This window comes from Thermobia domestica, chromosome 17, assembly GCF_964235325.1.
Source record: "Thermobia domestica chromosome 17, izTheDome1.hap1.1, whole genome shotgun sequence".
Classification (NCBI taxonomy): Eukaryota; Metazoa; Arthropoda; class Insecta; order Zygentoma; family Lepismatidae; genus Thermobia; species Thermobia domestica.
In genome coordinates this window covers 168463963-168481938 of record NC_137470.1, presented here as the reverse complement: position 1 = coordinate 168481938, position 17976 = coordinate 168463963, and the positions used below count along the sequence as shown (strand labels likewise).

At 38.5% G+C, this 17976-nt stretch overlaps 1 protein-coding gene across 1 annotated transcript in view; it reads right to left on the bottom strand.

The window, feature by feature from the left end:
- Positions 1–17976, bottom strand: part of LOC145673800 (uncharacterized) — a 75352-nt gene that overhangs the window by 43023 nt on the left and 14353 nt on the right. Inside the window, exon 2 of the mRNA XM_081743560.1 lies at positions 11210–11357. Within this exon, the coding sequence (XP_081599686.1) occupies positions 11210–11227 (18 nt within the window). The 5' untranslated portion in view covers positions 11228–11357. The remainder of the gene's footprint in view (positions 1–11209; positions 11358–17976) is intronic.

Sequence of the window (17976 nt, the reverse complement as noted above, 5' to 3'; positions counted from 1 at the left end):
CAGAAAGAAGTACTCTTGTACAGAAATACGTAATGATATTAAAAACATTTGTCCTGTATTTGCAATGCACAGAAAACACATTGTTTTGTTAAATGTCCTAAGAGTCAATGAATTGAGATGTTTTATGCGTTTCAAAAATGTTATTTCAACAATGAAATGAAGAATTGCAATTTAATTGTTGTAATTCAACGAATCACAATTTAGGACTTGAAACTAAAATTGTCTTGTTTTCTTTTCAGTTCCATAGTACTTCTGGTGCTCTCAAGATAAAGAAATTCAGTGAAGTCCTAGGCCACATAGTAATATTCATAGTTTCCTCTTCTTAAAGGTGCGTACCTTACAAAAATTTATATTTATTAATTAATGAAATTTATTTTTATTTGTTTAGTGCGTAGCTTTATAAAAATATGTCTGTATATCTATATCTATCTAAATATCTATCTACCTGTATGTGTTATATATAAAAATGAAAGTTTATATTTTTGTGACTTCGTACCTTTTGAACAACGCAACCGATTTCGATCAAATTTTTAACATAGATAAGGTTGGGATTTTTTGTCAGTTCCCTTTGACGGTGCAACTTGGTGGAGGGGAAAGAGAGAGATATTTATAAAATAATGGAAAATTGCCGAAATTAATGTCAAATCCATAGTTTATGGGGTCACTGAGATGAATAGTTACACTTCCGATGCAGTTAAATCCAAATTCAGTCCCGCTACTTGGGGAAAGGGAGGAGGAGATATAAAAAATAATCAAAATGATCGATATTAGTGCCGAATCCATAGTTATTGGGGTTGCTAAGATGAACCGTGACACTTTCGATGCCGTTTAAATCCAAATTCAGTCTCTCAACTTCGGGTAGGCATAAAGGGAAATATTCGAATAGGGTCGAAAATAAGAGATATTAGTTGAGTTGATTGGGTTGATTTTCAGCAGCGAAGCTATATGAAATGGGACCTACTGATTAACTTGGAATCCGAACCACATGAGCTCCTACCGGAAATCAAACCCGGGTCTCCCACGCAAAAGGCGAGAACGCTAACTGCTTAGCCACAGAGGAGCTTACCGATATTAGTGTAGAATTCATAGTTTTCGGAGTCACTGAGATGAATAGTGACATTTCCAATGACGTTTAAATCCAAATTCAGCCCCGTGACTTGGGGGAGAGGGATATATATAGAGAGAGGATATATATAAAGGAGTTGTGAGTTTAAAGCTTTTATTTCAACCCAGCGGAGCTGGTAATCAAGGCTAGTCTTACATAAAATATGATCCAGGCCACTCAGGTAGCTGAGACGCGCCTGACTACAGCGTTATTGTTCATTATTATTATTATTATTATTATTATTATTATTATTATTATTATTATTATTATATCGAGATGTAATATCTAAAATTAAGGGCGCCGCCGTAGCTCTGTGACCAGAGCGTTCACCTCTGGTGTGTGCGGTCGTTGGCCGATCCCAGCACACACAAACTGTTCTTTATGGTAGATCTCCCATTTCCACCCTCTTTCTTAATTCTACAATTTTATTCATTTCCATCACCACTGTCTCCTCTGGCCTGCACGGCATAAGCATAGGTCGTAAAACTGGAAGATTTCATGTCATTATTTACAAAATTATGGTGCGCATTAGAATTGAGGAGTTTGATGTAATAAAGGCGTAAGCGAGGTTGCGCCTTTTTTTTTTTTTTTTTTTGTTTGCATCAAACGCATTTGTGGCTTTTGCCATGCTTGTTTAGACTCCTGCTAACATTTCAATTCAATATCGGAATATTGTTTTATGTTAAAAAAAAAAAATCAACTTCATTTTTCACCAACTGCATGTTTCAGACTTACGCCCTTATTACATTAAATCCTCAATTGAGATCACATTAGATAGGAGTACATCTTGAATGCATGGTCTACCGTGGAAACTTCGTTTCAGTTTATTGTTTCTTAACGTTTCAGGATCATGCACCAAGTCTAAGGGTAACAGTTAATAGTAATGACAACTACAAACAAACAAACAAAAAAAAAAAAGTGCATCAGACCCAGGGTATGGATTCAATGCATAATCCAAATTGCAAAACCCCAGTATGATCGACTTTGTCAATTTCATTTTGTGGGCGAAAAACTTGAATGATTTTCGATAGGGAGGACACACGTAACACAACCATACAAAAAAAAAAAAAAAAAAAGTTCTGCGCGGTGGACCCCAGGATATGAATTTTATTTATTTATTTATTTATTTTTACACAATCAAAACATCGAAACCCTAGGACGATTAACCGTGTCTATTTGGTTTTATGGGCGAAAAACGTGAACCCTCCCTATCCACAATCGTTCAAATATTCCGCCCATAAAAAAAATGATGCGGTCGATTGTCCTGGGGTTTCGAAATTTGGATTCTGTGTACGAAAATATATCGAATGCATACCCCAGGATTCGGTACACACAAGTTCTATTGTGAGTCTCTGTGCGTGTGTGTGTGTGTGGCTGAGTAATTATACGGAATGAAATGGTGGAATGTAGAAAGTGGGAAAACGGGAGAACACCGAGAAAAAACCCACGCATATTATATTTGAAAGCCAGAAAACCTACTCGGCACCAGGTGGAATCGAACCATAACCCCACGCACGTTACATGAACGAAACACTACTGTATCACTACTGCCCTTGCATTTCATTTATTGTTGCTCTACTGTTCCATAGAACGTTTCTGAAATAGATAGTCTCGAAATGAAAAACAAAAAGAAAAGAAATATCACAACTCTAGTTTCATTTGTAAAATCATATGTTACTATTCATTTCAAATATGTATTTCATGTAGACGATGTAACTTATTTTCTGAACAATGGGTGTGTCAGTGTCAGGTAACAATAGACAACCTATAAAATATATCTTCGAATAGGTATTTGCCAAAAATCCCGGATTTTTAACGATCTTTAAAAGCTCGTTACTGAATTCTCTATGTCTGTGTGTGTGTGTGTGTGTGTGTGTGTGTGTGTGTGTGTGTGTGTGTGTCTGTTATTTGCGATTTTTTTTTAAATTTTAGGGTCTCCATTCGATAGAGCACCAAAAACTAACTCAAAGGAGTGATGGCATTTTTCTCGTCACTTTTACCCTTCACCGAGATATTGGCCAAAAATAGTTACGATTTCGGGAGATTTGAGGAGCCATATCTCGGAAACCGTAAGCCATAGAGAGATCATATTGATGTTGGTCAATACCTAAGAAAATGGTGAACATTTTGGTAGCAAATAGTAACCGGTGGCCACTGGTCAACTGTCCACCGTTCCCAAGATATTGAACAAAAAGTTTCGGATTTCGGGAGATTTAAAGAACCATATCTCGGGAACCGTATGTCACAGAGAGATGATATTTTGCGATTTTTTTTTTTCAATTGTATGCCAATTGAGACACATGTTCCAATTTTGAACATGTGTCTTCGTAAAAGAACATATCGTAAAACGTTTTAACAAAACTCTTAAATAAAACATGTGGGATAAAAATAGTACTCAAGGAATTCACAAATGAATAGATATATTACAAGAATTGTTTAACGAGTACAGGGTTTGTATGATAAGTAATGAGACCAGGTCTGGAAACATTGTTTTATTGATCTGATCTGTACAGGGACTTAAAAGCTTTCGAAGTACTCTCCTCTTGCGTCGATGCACTTCTGCAATCGATGTTTCCACGCTGCAAACGCCCCCTGGAAGTCAGCAGCCGGCATGTCCTTTAGAAATGTGGTCACGGCTGCTTGGATGGCTGTGACGTCTGCAAAACGGGTTCCTTTCAAGCGTGGCTTCAGCTTCGGGAAGAGGAAGAAGTCGGCCGGGCTCACATCTGGGCTGTAGGGTGGTTGTGGAAGGACTTCCACCCCAATCCGGGTCAAAAAGGAGGTCACTAAGAAGGCGGTGTGGGCAGGGGCATTGTCGTGATGCAACTTCCACCGGCTAGCGATCGCCGGTCTTTTCCGCTTGACGCTCCTGTGCAGTCTCTCAAGGACTTGTTTGTAGAAGGCGGCGTTGACGGCTTGTCCTTGGGGTACAAACTCCTTGTGGACCACCCCCACATTGTCAAAAAAAAACAATCAACATTGTTTTCACCTTTGACTTCGACATTCTGGCCTTCTTGGGGCGCGGGGACGCAGGAGTGTGCCACTCCGCGCTTTGACGTTTCGTTTCAGGGTCGTACTGGAACACCCACGACTCGTCACCTGTTATGACGTCATCTTCAAAGTTAGGGTCACTGTTCATGAGGTTCAACAGTTCCTGACAACAATCAACACGTCGTTGCTTTTGTTCGTCAGTCAACACTCGCGGCACCAGTTTCGCACAGATTTTTCTCATTCCCAATTGTTCCGTCACAATCTTGTGCACTGTTGTGTGGTTCATATCGAGTTCATCAGCAATCAATCTCAACGATAATCGACGGTCTGAGTTCAGGAGATCCCTCACTTTTGCCACAGTTTCGTCCGTAGTCACTGTTGTCGGGCGTCCAGCCCTCTCCAGATCCTCAACGCTTTCCCGGCCGTTCCGGAACGCACTGTGCCAACGAAACACCTGGGCTTTGGATAGGGCTTCCTCTTTGTAGGCCTCCGTGATGAGAGAAAGCGTCTGAGTAGCCGTTTTCCCCAGGCGAACGCAAAATTTGATCGCATAACGCTGTTCGATGGAACCCTCCATGTTTGTTGATTTTCCGCCGTGACAAGAATGTTCACAAGGGCTTTGTCCAAGGCTTGTCCGCGGTCCACTAAGGCTCGGAGCCAACTGACGCGCGGTGCGTTGCTTTGCTCGGACCCCCCCCTACATCCTCCATCACCGACAAACCCGCTCCAGCGACACGCGCGCCGCGGCGCGGCGAGTCTCATTACTTATCATACAGACCTTGTATAATAATAAAGTACATATAACAATTGGTATGAAGACTGTAGAAGTTAATAAGAAAGAGTAATTCGTTTTAAGTTCGTACTGCCAATGTTCTTGGAGCATTCTCAACTGGTTATTAATTGCTCAGGTTAAAACTGAATTTTCGTGAAAATGTAAGGTGAATTATTTAATTTGTTCTTACTGTGACATTTCACGATTATGCCCTTTAGACAAAGGGAGACGGTGATTAAGGCAAATGAAAGATTATAGAAGAATTGGTGGAATGGGAAAGTGGGAGGAAACGGGAGTACCCGAAGAAAATCCAAGAACACGATGTTGTCCTCCAGAAACTTACTTGGCTGGAGATAGAACTAGTGACCGCACGCATCCGAGGTGAGCACTCTATTACTGACAAGGAAGGGTCACGCAGTGGCTCCGCTGAGGTCCGAACGAGACAATTGTGTTTGCATTTATGTTATAACTAGATGAATTCCAAAGTTATACGTGCCACCGGGCGGAATATTGTAAGTTACAACATATTTTGTAATGTAAGAACAACAAAAAAATTACCTGGCAGAATAGTTTGAACCGAGTCATTTGTTCGGAAACTGTTAGGTAAATGGAAAACTCGACCAACACGTATCCCATCATTTTCAACGACAAACTTTTGGGGTAAAAAAAAAACTTTGTCCCAGGGTCCCCCGCAGGGTCCCAGACGGGGTCGAACTCAAGATTTTCAAATAGCAATGGGGGCTAATTAGCACATGATTTGAAAGCTGTTGTAAAACGAAAGAAAATGCAGTAAGTCTCGACTCTCTACAACAACCCTGTACAAAATGGCGTCGGGTCAAAATGTAAACAAAAACTTAATTGAAAAGTCCATGGTCACCCTTATAAATCGGAAACAGTGAGACAAATGTTAAAACAGGAAAGGAAGTGTGGCATTATTTTCAAAGTAAAACGACTTAAGTGAAAACGTCTTGTCCCAGGGTCCCTACATGGTCCCAGGTGGTGTCCAACTAAAAATTTTCAAATGGCAAGAGAGGTAGAACATCGTTTGAAAGCTCTTGTTAAGTGAAAGAAGATGGAGCACGTCTCGACTTTCTACGACAAACCTGTCCAAAATTGCGGTGGGTCACAATGTAAACAAAAGCTTAATTGAAAATCTATGGCCACCTTGAATCCAATATGGCCGCTTAAAACCTATAAAGAAAGGGTAAGCATACCAAACTGCTGAAGCTAGGAAAACAAATTTGGCATTAATGTTGATTAGTAAGTGACTAAATATGCAAAATGTTCAAAAACGCGACATCTTGAGTTCAAAATGCCTCACTATGTATCGAACGCATATCCAGCTCACGCCACTGGTGTTGGAGAAGCGAACGTTTATGGTTAATAGTATATATCAACAAAATATCAAAGAGTATAATCTGTAATCCAATATGGCAGCCAGTAGGTTGGGGCTGAAAAATGAGTTTGCATATAAATATGTTATTTCTTGGAATACCATGACCAAACCAAAGAAGTTTGACGCAGCTCGATGTACTGAAATTACTTACACATGTTTGGTACTACTCGCCAAGCTTGCAAATGATTTTTTTTTTTTTTTTTTTTGTATATTTGATATTGCTTGAAGTATTGCGATCAAACCAACGGATGGCATACAAATGTAACCATCACGAATACGTTACAATACAGCCCCAACCTACTGGTGCAGCAAGTTCTTTGTCTAGAGAACCGTGACGAACGTGCATTAAGAACAAAACATATATGTGTTGTTACCGAATGAAATAATAGTTGAAGTGAATCGAAATTCAATTGTTCTTTAGTCTTCCTATTACTTCTAAATACATAATAGAGAAAAATAGAGTTTTAGATTTGTATTATTATGAATGATATAAGCTTTAAGCGGCCATCTTGGATTAAGGTGGCCATAGTTTTTCAATTAAGCTTTTGTTTACGTTTTGACCCGCCGCAATTGCGGACAGACTTGTCGTAGAAAGTCAAGACTTGCTCCATCTACTTTCATTTAACAAGATCTTGCAAACGATGAGCTTCTTCACCTCTCTTGCCATTTGAAAGTTTTAGTTGGACCCCACCTGGGACCCTATGGGCACCCTGGGACAAGACGCTTTAACTTAAATTGTTGTACTTTGAAAATAATGCCACACTCCCTTTCCTATTTTCATATTTGTCTCACCGTCTCCGATTTATAGGAGTGATGGACTTCTCAATTAAGTTTTTGTTTACATTTTGACCCGCCGCAATTTTGCACAGGATTGTCGTAGGGAGTCGAGACTTGCTGCATTTTCTTTCATTATACAGCTGCTTTCAAACGATGTGCTACTTAACCCCCCTTGCCATTTCAAAAAAATAGAATTGAACCCCGTCTGGGACCCTGCGAGGACCCTGGGGCAAACATTTTTATCCGAAAAAGTGTGTCCTTGAAAATGATGGGGTACGTGTTGGCCGAGTTTTCCATTTACCTAACAGTTTCCGAACAAATGACTCGGTTCAAACTATTCTGCCAGCTTTGTAGCTTTCATATTACAAAATATGTTGCAACTCACGATATTCCGCCCGGTGGCACGTATAACTTTGGGATTCGTCTAATTATAACAAATTAAATGCAAACACAATTGTCTCGTTTGGATCTCAGCGGAGTCACTACGTGACTCTTCGTTGTGAGCAGGCAGCGGTGGCTCGTGGTAGAGCGTTCACCTCTGCAGCATGCGGTCCTTGGTTCGATCGCAGCTCGCGCCAAGTATATTTTGTCATGAACAAAGACCGTGAGCATGGGTTTTCTCGAGGTTCTCCCGTTTCCTCTCACTTTCCTCATTCCAGCATTTCATTCATTTCTCATCATCACCGTCTCCTTTAGCCGGCATAATCGTGGGACGTAAACCTTAAAGATTTTTTTCTACTACTGAGCCACAGTGTTCCTCCTTAGAATTAATCGAGTAACACCAGTTTCACCTCATTCGATTCGATGTGTTCGTTCCTCAAAATCTGGTAATTTTAATCAATTTCTGAAGTAAAAGTTGAATTTACATAAAAATTACGTATGAATTCTCTATCTAATGTCAGCTCGAATTGAGTGGACGTCCTTTTCGACCCAATTGAGAGATGGTCAAAAAGTGTACAAATTCTCGAAGTTTTATTATTTTCCATGTTAAAATGGAATTCTCGTAAAAATGTAGCCAATGCTTTATCTGCTTGTAATTGCGAATCAAGTTACTCGGGTCGACAACGGGTTCACATTCCCCAAAATTCCGATTTTTTTTTCAATTTCCTGGGTTAAAATTTGACTTCTGTAAAATGTTAATATGATTACTTTAATTAACCATCAATATAAATCGAATACTTGGAGGCAGCGTGGCTCAGTGGTAGAATGCTTACCTCTGGGGCGTAAGGTCCCTGATTCGATCCCCGGTTAAGTAATATTGTGTCCGTCGATTTTCTCGGAGTACCGCCGTTTGCTCCTACATTCTCATTCCACCGATTCTTCCATGATCATTCACTTGTCTAAATCATCCTTTGCCCAAAGAGCATAATCGTAGGACGTTGAACCGAAAGATTTCACCATTTCCGTTTCGTTACAGTCGACAACTGATCCGCCTCGTCCAAATTCTTGATTTAAAAAAAAATATATATCCCGGTTAAAATTGAGGATTTGTGTGTGTGTTGGGGAGGGGAGAAGAAAATGTCATCAACTGGCCTACTTTTCAATACGAATCACTTGACAGCCACTTTTCTCGCAGTCGATAACTGGTCCATATTGATGAAAATCTGATTTTTTAAATATATATATATTTTTTTAGTAAAAATTGAATTCTCGTCAAAATGTAATACAAAATATTGATCTAGTTGTTAACCTAGAGTTCCAGTCCATTCCGTCCTAGTCAAGAATTTGTTCGCGTTGCCCACAATCTCGGATTTTTACTTATTTCCTGGGTTAAAATTCAATTTTCATGAAGATGTAATACGAATTATTGATGTAGGTGCCAATATAAAATGAGTTATATACATTTCGTTCTAGTCAATAATTGGTCAGAATTGTTCAAAATCACGCTTTTTTTTTTAATTTCTGGGGTAAAAATTGCATTTTCAGGAATACTGTTTCTATTCGTGATCTACTTGTCAATACGAACTGAACTTCACTCATTAGGTGTCAGTCAACAACCTGTTCACGATGCTCAAAATCCAGACTTTTATTAATTTGTTGGGTAAAAATTCAATTCCTGCAAAAAATGTAGCATTAATTTTCTATCTGTTAATACGAATCATATGACATCCATTTCGTTCCAGTCGATAGTGGATACACGTTGCACAAAGTTCATACTTTTTATTACTTTTTTTTTTTAAAAAAAATTTTTGGACGAAATTTCATTTCTTTCGTAAATCGCCTAACATTCCCTGATTTACTTCTTATTATAAATCACATCACACGCAATTTATTCTAGTCGACAACTCGTCTGTGTTGCTCAAAATCTCGTATTCTTATTAATTTTCCGAGTGAAAATCTATCATCATCATTAGAAATTTTACCGTTATTGGCCGATCACTTGCTCCGCTAACCTCTTCGTCTTCACGTACGGATTTTCAGTTTTAATATTGATCATTAATTGTAGTCTTCTTCGCCTCTCCGTCTCTTTCCTGCCACTATACCCTCCAGCACGTCCCTCATGATACAGTTCCTTCTTATCCAACGTCACAACTAGTTTTCTTCCTCTTCTTAATAATATCTAAAATTGTTCTTTTCTTTCCCACCATTTCTAACATCCTCTCATTCGTTATTCGCTCGACCCTGCTAATTCCTTCCATTCTTCTCCACACCCACATTTCGAAAAGTTGCAGTCGTTTTTCATCACTTTTACATAATGTCCATGTTTCTGCCTCTACAGCACAATATTCCACATGAAGCAATCAAAAAGTCCTTTTCTCAATTCTTTATGCAAGGTCCCACAAAATAGTATTTTCTTCCCCCTAAAGGCTTCTTTTGTCATTCCTATCCTTGTATTTATTTCACGTTCACATTTCATATCATTACTAATAATACTACCCAGCTATCGAAAACTGTCACGTGTTCTATTTTCTCCTCTCCCACTTCTATTTGATATTTTCTAAATTGTACTGTAAATAATTGATTTCGTTGTCAATAAAAATGGAATAACATCCATTTCAACTCTTTAGGCAATTTGTATGAGTTGCTGCAAACCCTTTAATTAAAAAAAAAAAGAAGTATGTATAGTTTTTATATACTCAACAGTTTTTACTAACGCTTGCACATAGGGACAACAGACTCCAGTTTATGGGTATGCCATAATTTTACTTTGTGGAACAAAAATGACCCAGCTATATACCATCTTAATGTAGAAATTCATTTTATGATTATTTTGTTGTATAAATTGCCTGATAAGAATTATTATTTGTTTGTTTTTGCTTTAGGAGTTTATTTATAATGGTGGAACCGAGTAAAATTGAACTACCAGAAGTACAAGAGGACGATCCAACCATTGCAGCAATGGTGGATCTAATTTTAGAGTTGGAAGATGATTATGGTATAATGAGAAAAAAAGAAACAAATTCGCAGCAAGTCCCGGCATGCGAATTAAATCCGAGTTAGTGGTATCAGGTAGTGGAAGTGTTTCTATAATACTGTCTGTTTCCAAGGATCAACAATTAACATCATCATCATTTACAGAAGACCCGAACCAGGATGACACACTTCAAGCGGAAGGTAAGTTTAGACTGCTTAGAAGCAACACACAAACATCTATATCAACAAATGCCAAAGAGAAAACAGTCGGAAATAAAAGGGCATCTTTCAGTTTTATGTCCCACGTATATGCCGTGTGAGCTAAAAGAGATGATGATGATGAGAAATGAATGAAATGGTGGAATCAAGGAAGTGGGAAGAAACAGGAGAACCCCGAGAAAACCCCGTTCACATGGGGTTTGTCCACCAGAAACCCCACTTGGCGCGACCTGTGATCGAACCCCAAACACAAGAAGAAAGCAGTTGGAAAAGATTCCAAAGAAAAGAGTCCTTTTGAAATGATACTTGATGATGGACTAGCAAACCAGTCATGAGAATATAATTGTAGAAATGCCTAACGATAATGGATTTAAGTGCGAAGCACAAGACGCAAACAATGAGCTAAGTTTAGCTTCTGCAACACCAAAACAGAACGACTAAACCAAAATTAAGTTTATTTAAAATTCAATTTCCTTTTTATATTATTTGTTCAGTATGTTTTAATTACAATCCACATCTAGACATTTTTTTTTATGTCATTCTGTCCATACTGAAAAGCGTGAACCCTTCATATTTCATTTGGTATCTTACTTACCCATTTAAATTTGAACATCCTTGCAGTGCATATCGTTCCAGAGGATTGACTTCACAATTTTCCCTTTTCGACTACTGCCTACGCATCTATGTTTCACAACGCCACAGGGTGTTTGAAAACAACACCGACAACGTTTGGAAGGTGATTCCTGAAACCAAGATAAGACAAAAAAAATATAGACCAACTTGGCTGCACAAATGCTTGCTTTCGGAGTTATAGGCTGCCGAAAATATGAGAAAATAAACTTTAAAGATCCATAGCTCCAATATTATGGGACCTACCGTTGTCGGGTCAAGCCTTCACTTAGGAACTCTTCTCTGTTCAGCTTAAGCTCTAAAATCCGATAAACAAAATATTTGTATCCTTCCGCTTGTCACAAATAAGATTGGCTACTGATGTAACAGTCCCACTCCTCACGGGCAGGGGTGGACTGGCTATGTAAAAAGGGCGCGGTCACATACTCTGGGAGGGCGCCGTCCATCTGAGGCTTTCGCTTGCATGGAATACCCCCTCCTAATAAAAGAAAGTGCCGGGGGGTTCCCTCGGAAAATTAGTAAACATAAAACAACAAAAGATTAAGTAGCTATTGCAGTTAATCACGATAGAGTTATACAAATTCAATATTTTCATAAACTAACAAAGAGACTTTGAGTACTAAATACGAGGCGTGTTTTTAAGTAAGGTCCGTTTTGTTGTAGACACTAGTAGTTCGCACGCATACCGCAACTAGCGTGTGCGTCGTGTACCGGATGCCTCGGGAACAACTGTGCTCAGTTTCAACTCTGTAGCTGACCTGTACGGTTGTGTTCTGTGCTTTCACAATGTTTAAGACTATCAAGTCGCCCGCCGCGCGTGAGGTTCGCTCAATCATACGGCTTTTGTCTGCAAGTAACCTATCTGCTGCAGAAATTCATCGACAGATTTGCGAAGTGTACGGTGATACTGTTATGAGTGCAAGCAAAGTGCGTAAGTGGGTACGAGAATTAAAAAATGGCCCTGACAACGTCCATGATGGGGACCGCTCCGGTCGCCCTTCTTCGATTACAGACGATTTGGTGGCTTCAGTTGAATCGAGGGTTCGTGAGAACAGGCGCTTCACAATAACAGGTCTCTCAAACGAATTTCCTGACGTGTCGAGATCAGTGCTTTACAAAATTGTTTCTGAATACCTAAAGTTTAGGAAACTGTGCTCCCGTTGGGTCCCGAAACTCCTAAAGAGGACCCCAGAAACCAAAGATTTGAGTGTGCCATGAAGTTCTTGACTCGTTATCACGAAGAAGTTGACGGCTTCTTGAGTCAGATCGTAACTGAGGACGAAACATGGGTTTCGCATATCTCGCCCGAATCGAAGCAACAGAGCATGGAATGGACACACACACACTCGCCTGTAAAAATGAAGGCCAAACAGACTCTGTCCCAGCGCAAAATCATGGCATCGGTGTTTTGGAATAAGCATGGTGTTTTGTTGGTCGATTTCATGCAACAAGGAACCACTATCAATGCAGAAGCATATTGCCAAACCCTGTGAAAGCTACGCAGAGCGATTCAAATCAAACGACGCGGCATGCTGACAAAGGGCGTTGTCCTTCTCTCCTTTGTTGGACACTTTTGGCTGGGAAGTTTTAGACCACTCACCCTACAGTCCTGATCTTGCGCCGAGCGATTACCATCTGTTCCTCCACCTCAATCAACACCTCAGTGGCAACCATTACCATGATGACGACGATGTGAAAACGGCAGTGAACTCTTGGTTATCGGAGCAGGCGGCAAGTTTTTATGAAGAGGGTATTTTGAAATTGGTTGAGAGGTATGATAAGTGTTTGAACAAACTTGCCAACTATGTCGAAAAATAGAGTAAAGTATGTACTTTCTTAAAATACATTTACTTTTTTGAAATAATCTTTCGTTGTGTACTTATGTTCAAACGGCCTTACTTTAAAAACACGCCTCGTATATTAGGCCTATATAAATCTGCACACTTTAACTGAGACTACAAAAATCACACCAGTTGTTTAAATTCTTCGGCTACATTTGTTAACAGCCTAATTATAACTGAAGATTTGAGTTAAGTTTGGGGCTTATGCTATTTTTCATATTTCTGTCCTTTTAAAGCTATGCTCATCATAACATTAACTTATTTTTGATCTATTTTTAAAACCGTTGCTAAAAAGTATACATGAAACATTTACTGCAAATTAGCAAAAGTAAATTTATAATTATATACCTACCTATAGCGAAAAAAGAAATTCAAAAACAAAACTGGAAAATGAAAGTAAAGTTACCGCTTTATGCTTGAAGGAGCCTTCGCATCTCCTTGCTTTTCTCACACATTTTGTCAATAATAAGATTGTTGTCTATTTTGGTCAGAATGTCTCTTTATGAGTTCATCAAGAACAATGATTCCAGATGTTCATCTGTAAGTCTTAAACGGAGTCTTGTTTTTATGTAACGCCATTAGCGGCTCTAACGGCGGGAGGGGGAGGGAGAGACATGTAAAAATGATCCAAAATGACCGAGATTAGAGTCAAATCAATATATTTCGAAGTTGCTGAGATCATTAATGGTACCACCAAAGCCTAAAACAGAAAGGGCAAGGCCGTAGGCCGAGTAAATACGGGATCTGGGGGCGGAGCAGTGGGTGTGGGAGGGTTGATATATAAAAATCATCCAAAATGACCGATATTAGAGTCAAATCTATAAATTTCAGGGTCCCTAAGATCATTATAATGGCATTTTCAAAGCCAAAAACAGAAAGAGCGAGGCCGCAGGCCGAACAAATACTGGGATGTGGGGCGGAGCGTAGGGTTGGTAAGGGTGATATGTAAAAATCGTCCAAAATGACCGATATTAGAGTCAAATCTATATATTTAGGGGTAAATCTAATATCATTAATAGAATTCCCACGCCTAAAACAGAAAGAGCGAGGCCACATTCCGAGCAAATACCGGGGTCTGGGCTGGAGCCCTAGCTGGCCAAAGGCTAAGGAATTTATAAAATAATTATGTAGCTTTGTTTTCTTTTTTTAAAAAAAAATGTGTTCAGAGAGGAAACTGTGCGCCTTCCCGAGGCTAAGACGGGTCTTAGCCCCTCCCGAGGGGGGCTCAAAGGCACTGATGTGAGGAGGGCGCAGCGGCCATCGGGCAGGTACTTGATTATGGCCAGTCCACCCCTGCTCACGGGGAGGAGCAAATTATACAAGTACATTTTGACAATACTGTCTCGTGTTGTCCAGATACTTCCAGTAGCAGAAAAGAAAGAAAAAAAACTCGAAAGATATAAAAAAGGAAAATGATTTGAATTTCGCTGGTAAGCAATTGTTGCTTAGTGAGTAAAGAGGGAACTGGGATTCATGTCAGCCATCTTTCAGACTTAAAAGTAGATCACGCCCCTACAGTTGAATTGGCGCCATAATTACTGTGCATGCTTAGTGTTTATTTTTATTGTTTCATTAACCACACTCGGTTGCAGTATTACCGTATTAGATAATCTGTATTATGTTGTTGTCATTTATAATAATGTAGCAGTTTTAGTATGGAGCTTCATAGTAAAAGTAATGATCCAATCATACGAACTATTTTGCGGAGGAGTACAAGCGCCATTAGGAAAAACCGTAAATCAGAGATATTTAGTTTCACGTGACTTTGCTTATCGCAGTTTAGAGCTTAGGCCGAATAAGATTTAGTATTGTGCTCTATCCAAATATCTATGTTTCAGAATTCTGAGTTCGCAAGAATTTTTATATAGGTAGTTGGTGAGTACTCCAAATTATATGCCCGTAGCCAAACTGCCTCTATAAAAATTGATTCTCTTAGGATTCTGAAACATGGATTTTTGAATAGCACACATATCCGCTCTTGACCCGACCACGGTAGGTTCCATAGTATTGGAGCTATGGACCGTTAAATTTCATGTTTTCGTATTTTCGGCACCCTATAACTCTGAAAGGAAGCGTTTGTGCTCCAAGGTTGGTCTATACTTTTTATCTTATCTTGTTGTGAGGAATCACCTCCCAAACGTTGTTGGTGTTGTTTTGAAACACCCTGTATATGATTATATGTTGATATTTCTGTTTTTATTAAAATATTTTCTTCTTCTGTTGTGGATTTCACGTGCTATTTGCGCTTATTATCGTTTCTAATTTTACTCGCTAAGTAACAATTCTTGCACCTCTTCCCCCAACTGACTTCTTATTTTGATCATTCTTCTTGTTATTTATTTTCTTGCGCATTTCATACATTTCGGTTGCTCTTATTATTCTTCGCTTTTAATTTTGTGCACTGCACTCGCTATATTCAATTTGAACATGCTTCTAACGTTTTCGCGCACTGTCTGCCAACAATGCTATATCATCTGCAAATTGCATCGTATATTTTCTGTCCGTGAATAGTTATTCCTATGTTGTGAGTGTCCTTTATTTCTTTTATTACTTCATCAGTGTAGATTTCAAACAAAATTAGTCACAGTGAATGCTCTTACCTGATCACTTTGTGAATTGTTGCTTCTTCTTTCTCTCTTTCTACCTCAATTGTTTGCTCCTGTTCTCTGTACAAGTTAATACAGAGTGTGACCCGAGAGTCACGAAATGTATTTTATCCTAATAAGATCTGTACAAAGGGTTAATATTCTTCAAAGTACTGCGTACAAACATCTATACATTTTTTATATTGTTCTATGCGCAGCACACTTCCTCGAAGGCCTCGGCGGGATATTCCCTTAAAGCTGTTGTCACAGCCACTTTGATAGCCTCAATGCTGTCAAAAAGGCGTCCTTTGGCTACTTTCTTGATCTTAGAGAACAAACGAAAGTCTGGAGGAGCGAGATCGGGACTGTAGGATGGCTGTGACAACGTTGCCACGTTATGCTTTGCCAGGAACTCACGGATGAGCAAACACGTGTGGCTGCTGTAAAATGCAGAGTTTCATTTGTATATCAATATGTACATAATCTTAATTGAAGAGTTTAATGCAATAAGGGCGCAAGTCTGAAATATGAATTTGGAGAAAAAAGATGTTGAAAATTTAAGTAGTTTAAAAAAAACAAAAAAAAAACATGTAATATATAGCATTTTATTCCGATATTGAGTTGAAATTATGACAGGAGGCTAAACAAACATGGTGAAAGCCACTTATTCGTTTGATACAAAAAGGGCGTAACCTCGCTTACGCCCTTATTACATCAAACTCCTCAATTTACATACGAATATTTACATTTGTGGTTAACAGAGTATTCCTATAGTATTTCAATTTGTATTCACAATGTTGTGATAGGCTCCGTTATATACGACTGCAACTATCGATAAATGAATATTTGTCTCTCTCTTTATATATAGGTATAGGCCTACATAACAAGGTTAAGTGGTTTTGGTGTAAAATCCTAATACATTATGAGATCAAGATTAGTAGGTCACAGAATCTCTCTTATTAAAAAAAAAAAAAAAAAAAAAAACATTAATTGCAGGCAGAAAAACTACTAAGAAACGAATTTAACACATCAAGAAAGGAACTTGAGATTCAGCCGCCTACAAGTTTTTTTTTTTTTTTTTTTTTTTTTTAAAAAAAAAGCTCTGAACTCCAGCTGCTTTCGTAATAATCTCATTATTTCAATGCACACTGAAACCCTTTCGGGACCTAATGACCAAAGCAACACATACGGAGTTATCACTTACTTAATCCTCTGCTGTGTGAACGCTAATTAAGATACAGGAATGATTTCTTTCAAGGCAAAATGTAGTTAGACCATAGTTTGCCCTGATGGTAGTTTTTTTTTTCCCTGAGTGTCGAATTTCCTTCTTAAATTTGAGCCCAAAGTCAAAAAATTGTGAATTTACGAATTTCGCATTTTCTTTTTTTAGTTTTTACAGAATAACTTCCTTTGTTTCAGAGAGAACTACTTAGGAATCGTCAGGTGTGTACGTCATATAGATACCTAATTTTTAGACCAATTTGACCAACTTACAATCCTTGTCGCGAAGTAGGGAAATTAAAACGTTCATATTTTTTTCGGTAGAAAAAAAGTGAAATTTTCAAAATTTACGTTTATAAATCCCTACCTATACGTCCCAACACAAGTCAACTTACGCCAGTCAAAGATCAGTTCTTTCTAAACAAAAGCAAGTACAGATCGTTACAATCGGGTAATTAGGGAATGCACGAAAAATTCGAATTTAGGTTCTAAACCTTGATTTTTTTTAATGCTCTCTCTTTACCATAATCATTTTTTTTAAATTACAAGCTTCGTTTCTCAGCAATCCACATGATAATTTTGTGATATATTAGCAGGGTATCAAAGTTCATGTTAGGATAGTTCACGTGTCTCTGGTAGCAGTGTTTCCAGCCATAGAAAATTTTAATTCCCTTTTTCAGGGGAAAAATTTGGAACATATCCCAATTTTCCCTCTTGTTGTCTGCATTGTAACAAATACATCTGAAAGCCTCTTCTTTGATCTAAACAATGCACCATAAAAAGTTTCAATAGGATAATTTGTGGAAGTACAGTTGAGGTTTACAGTAGACCTATTTCCTAAGCGGAAATATAATTCTGATCTTTTTTTTAGGTAGAATGATATATATTTTTTAAAGAATTACATGCTTAGTTTATTAGATATAGATCTAGTTATAAAACTTCTTCCTTATATTAGCGGCGTACCAAAGTTTGTTTTAAGATAGATTTCCTCTGTCTGCTAGCAGTGTTTCCAGCCACAGAAAATTTTAATTCCCGATTTTAGGTGAAAAATTCAGAAAATTTCACATTTTTCCCTCTATAATTTT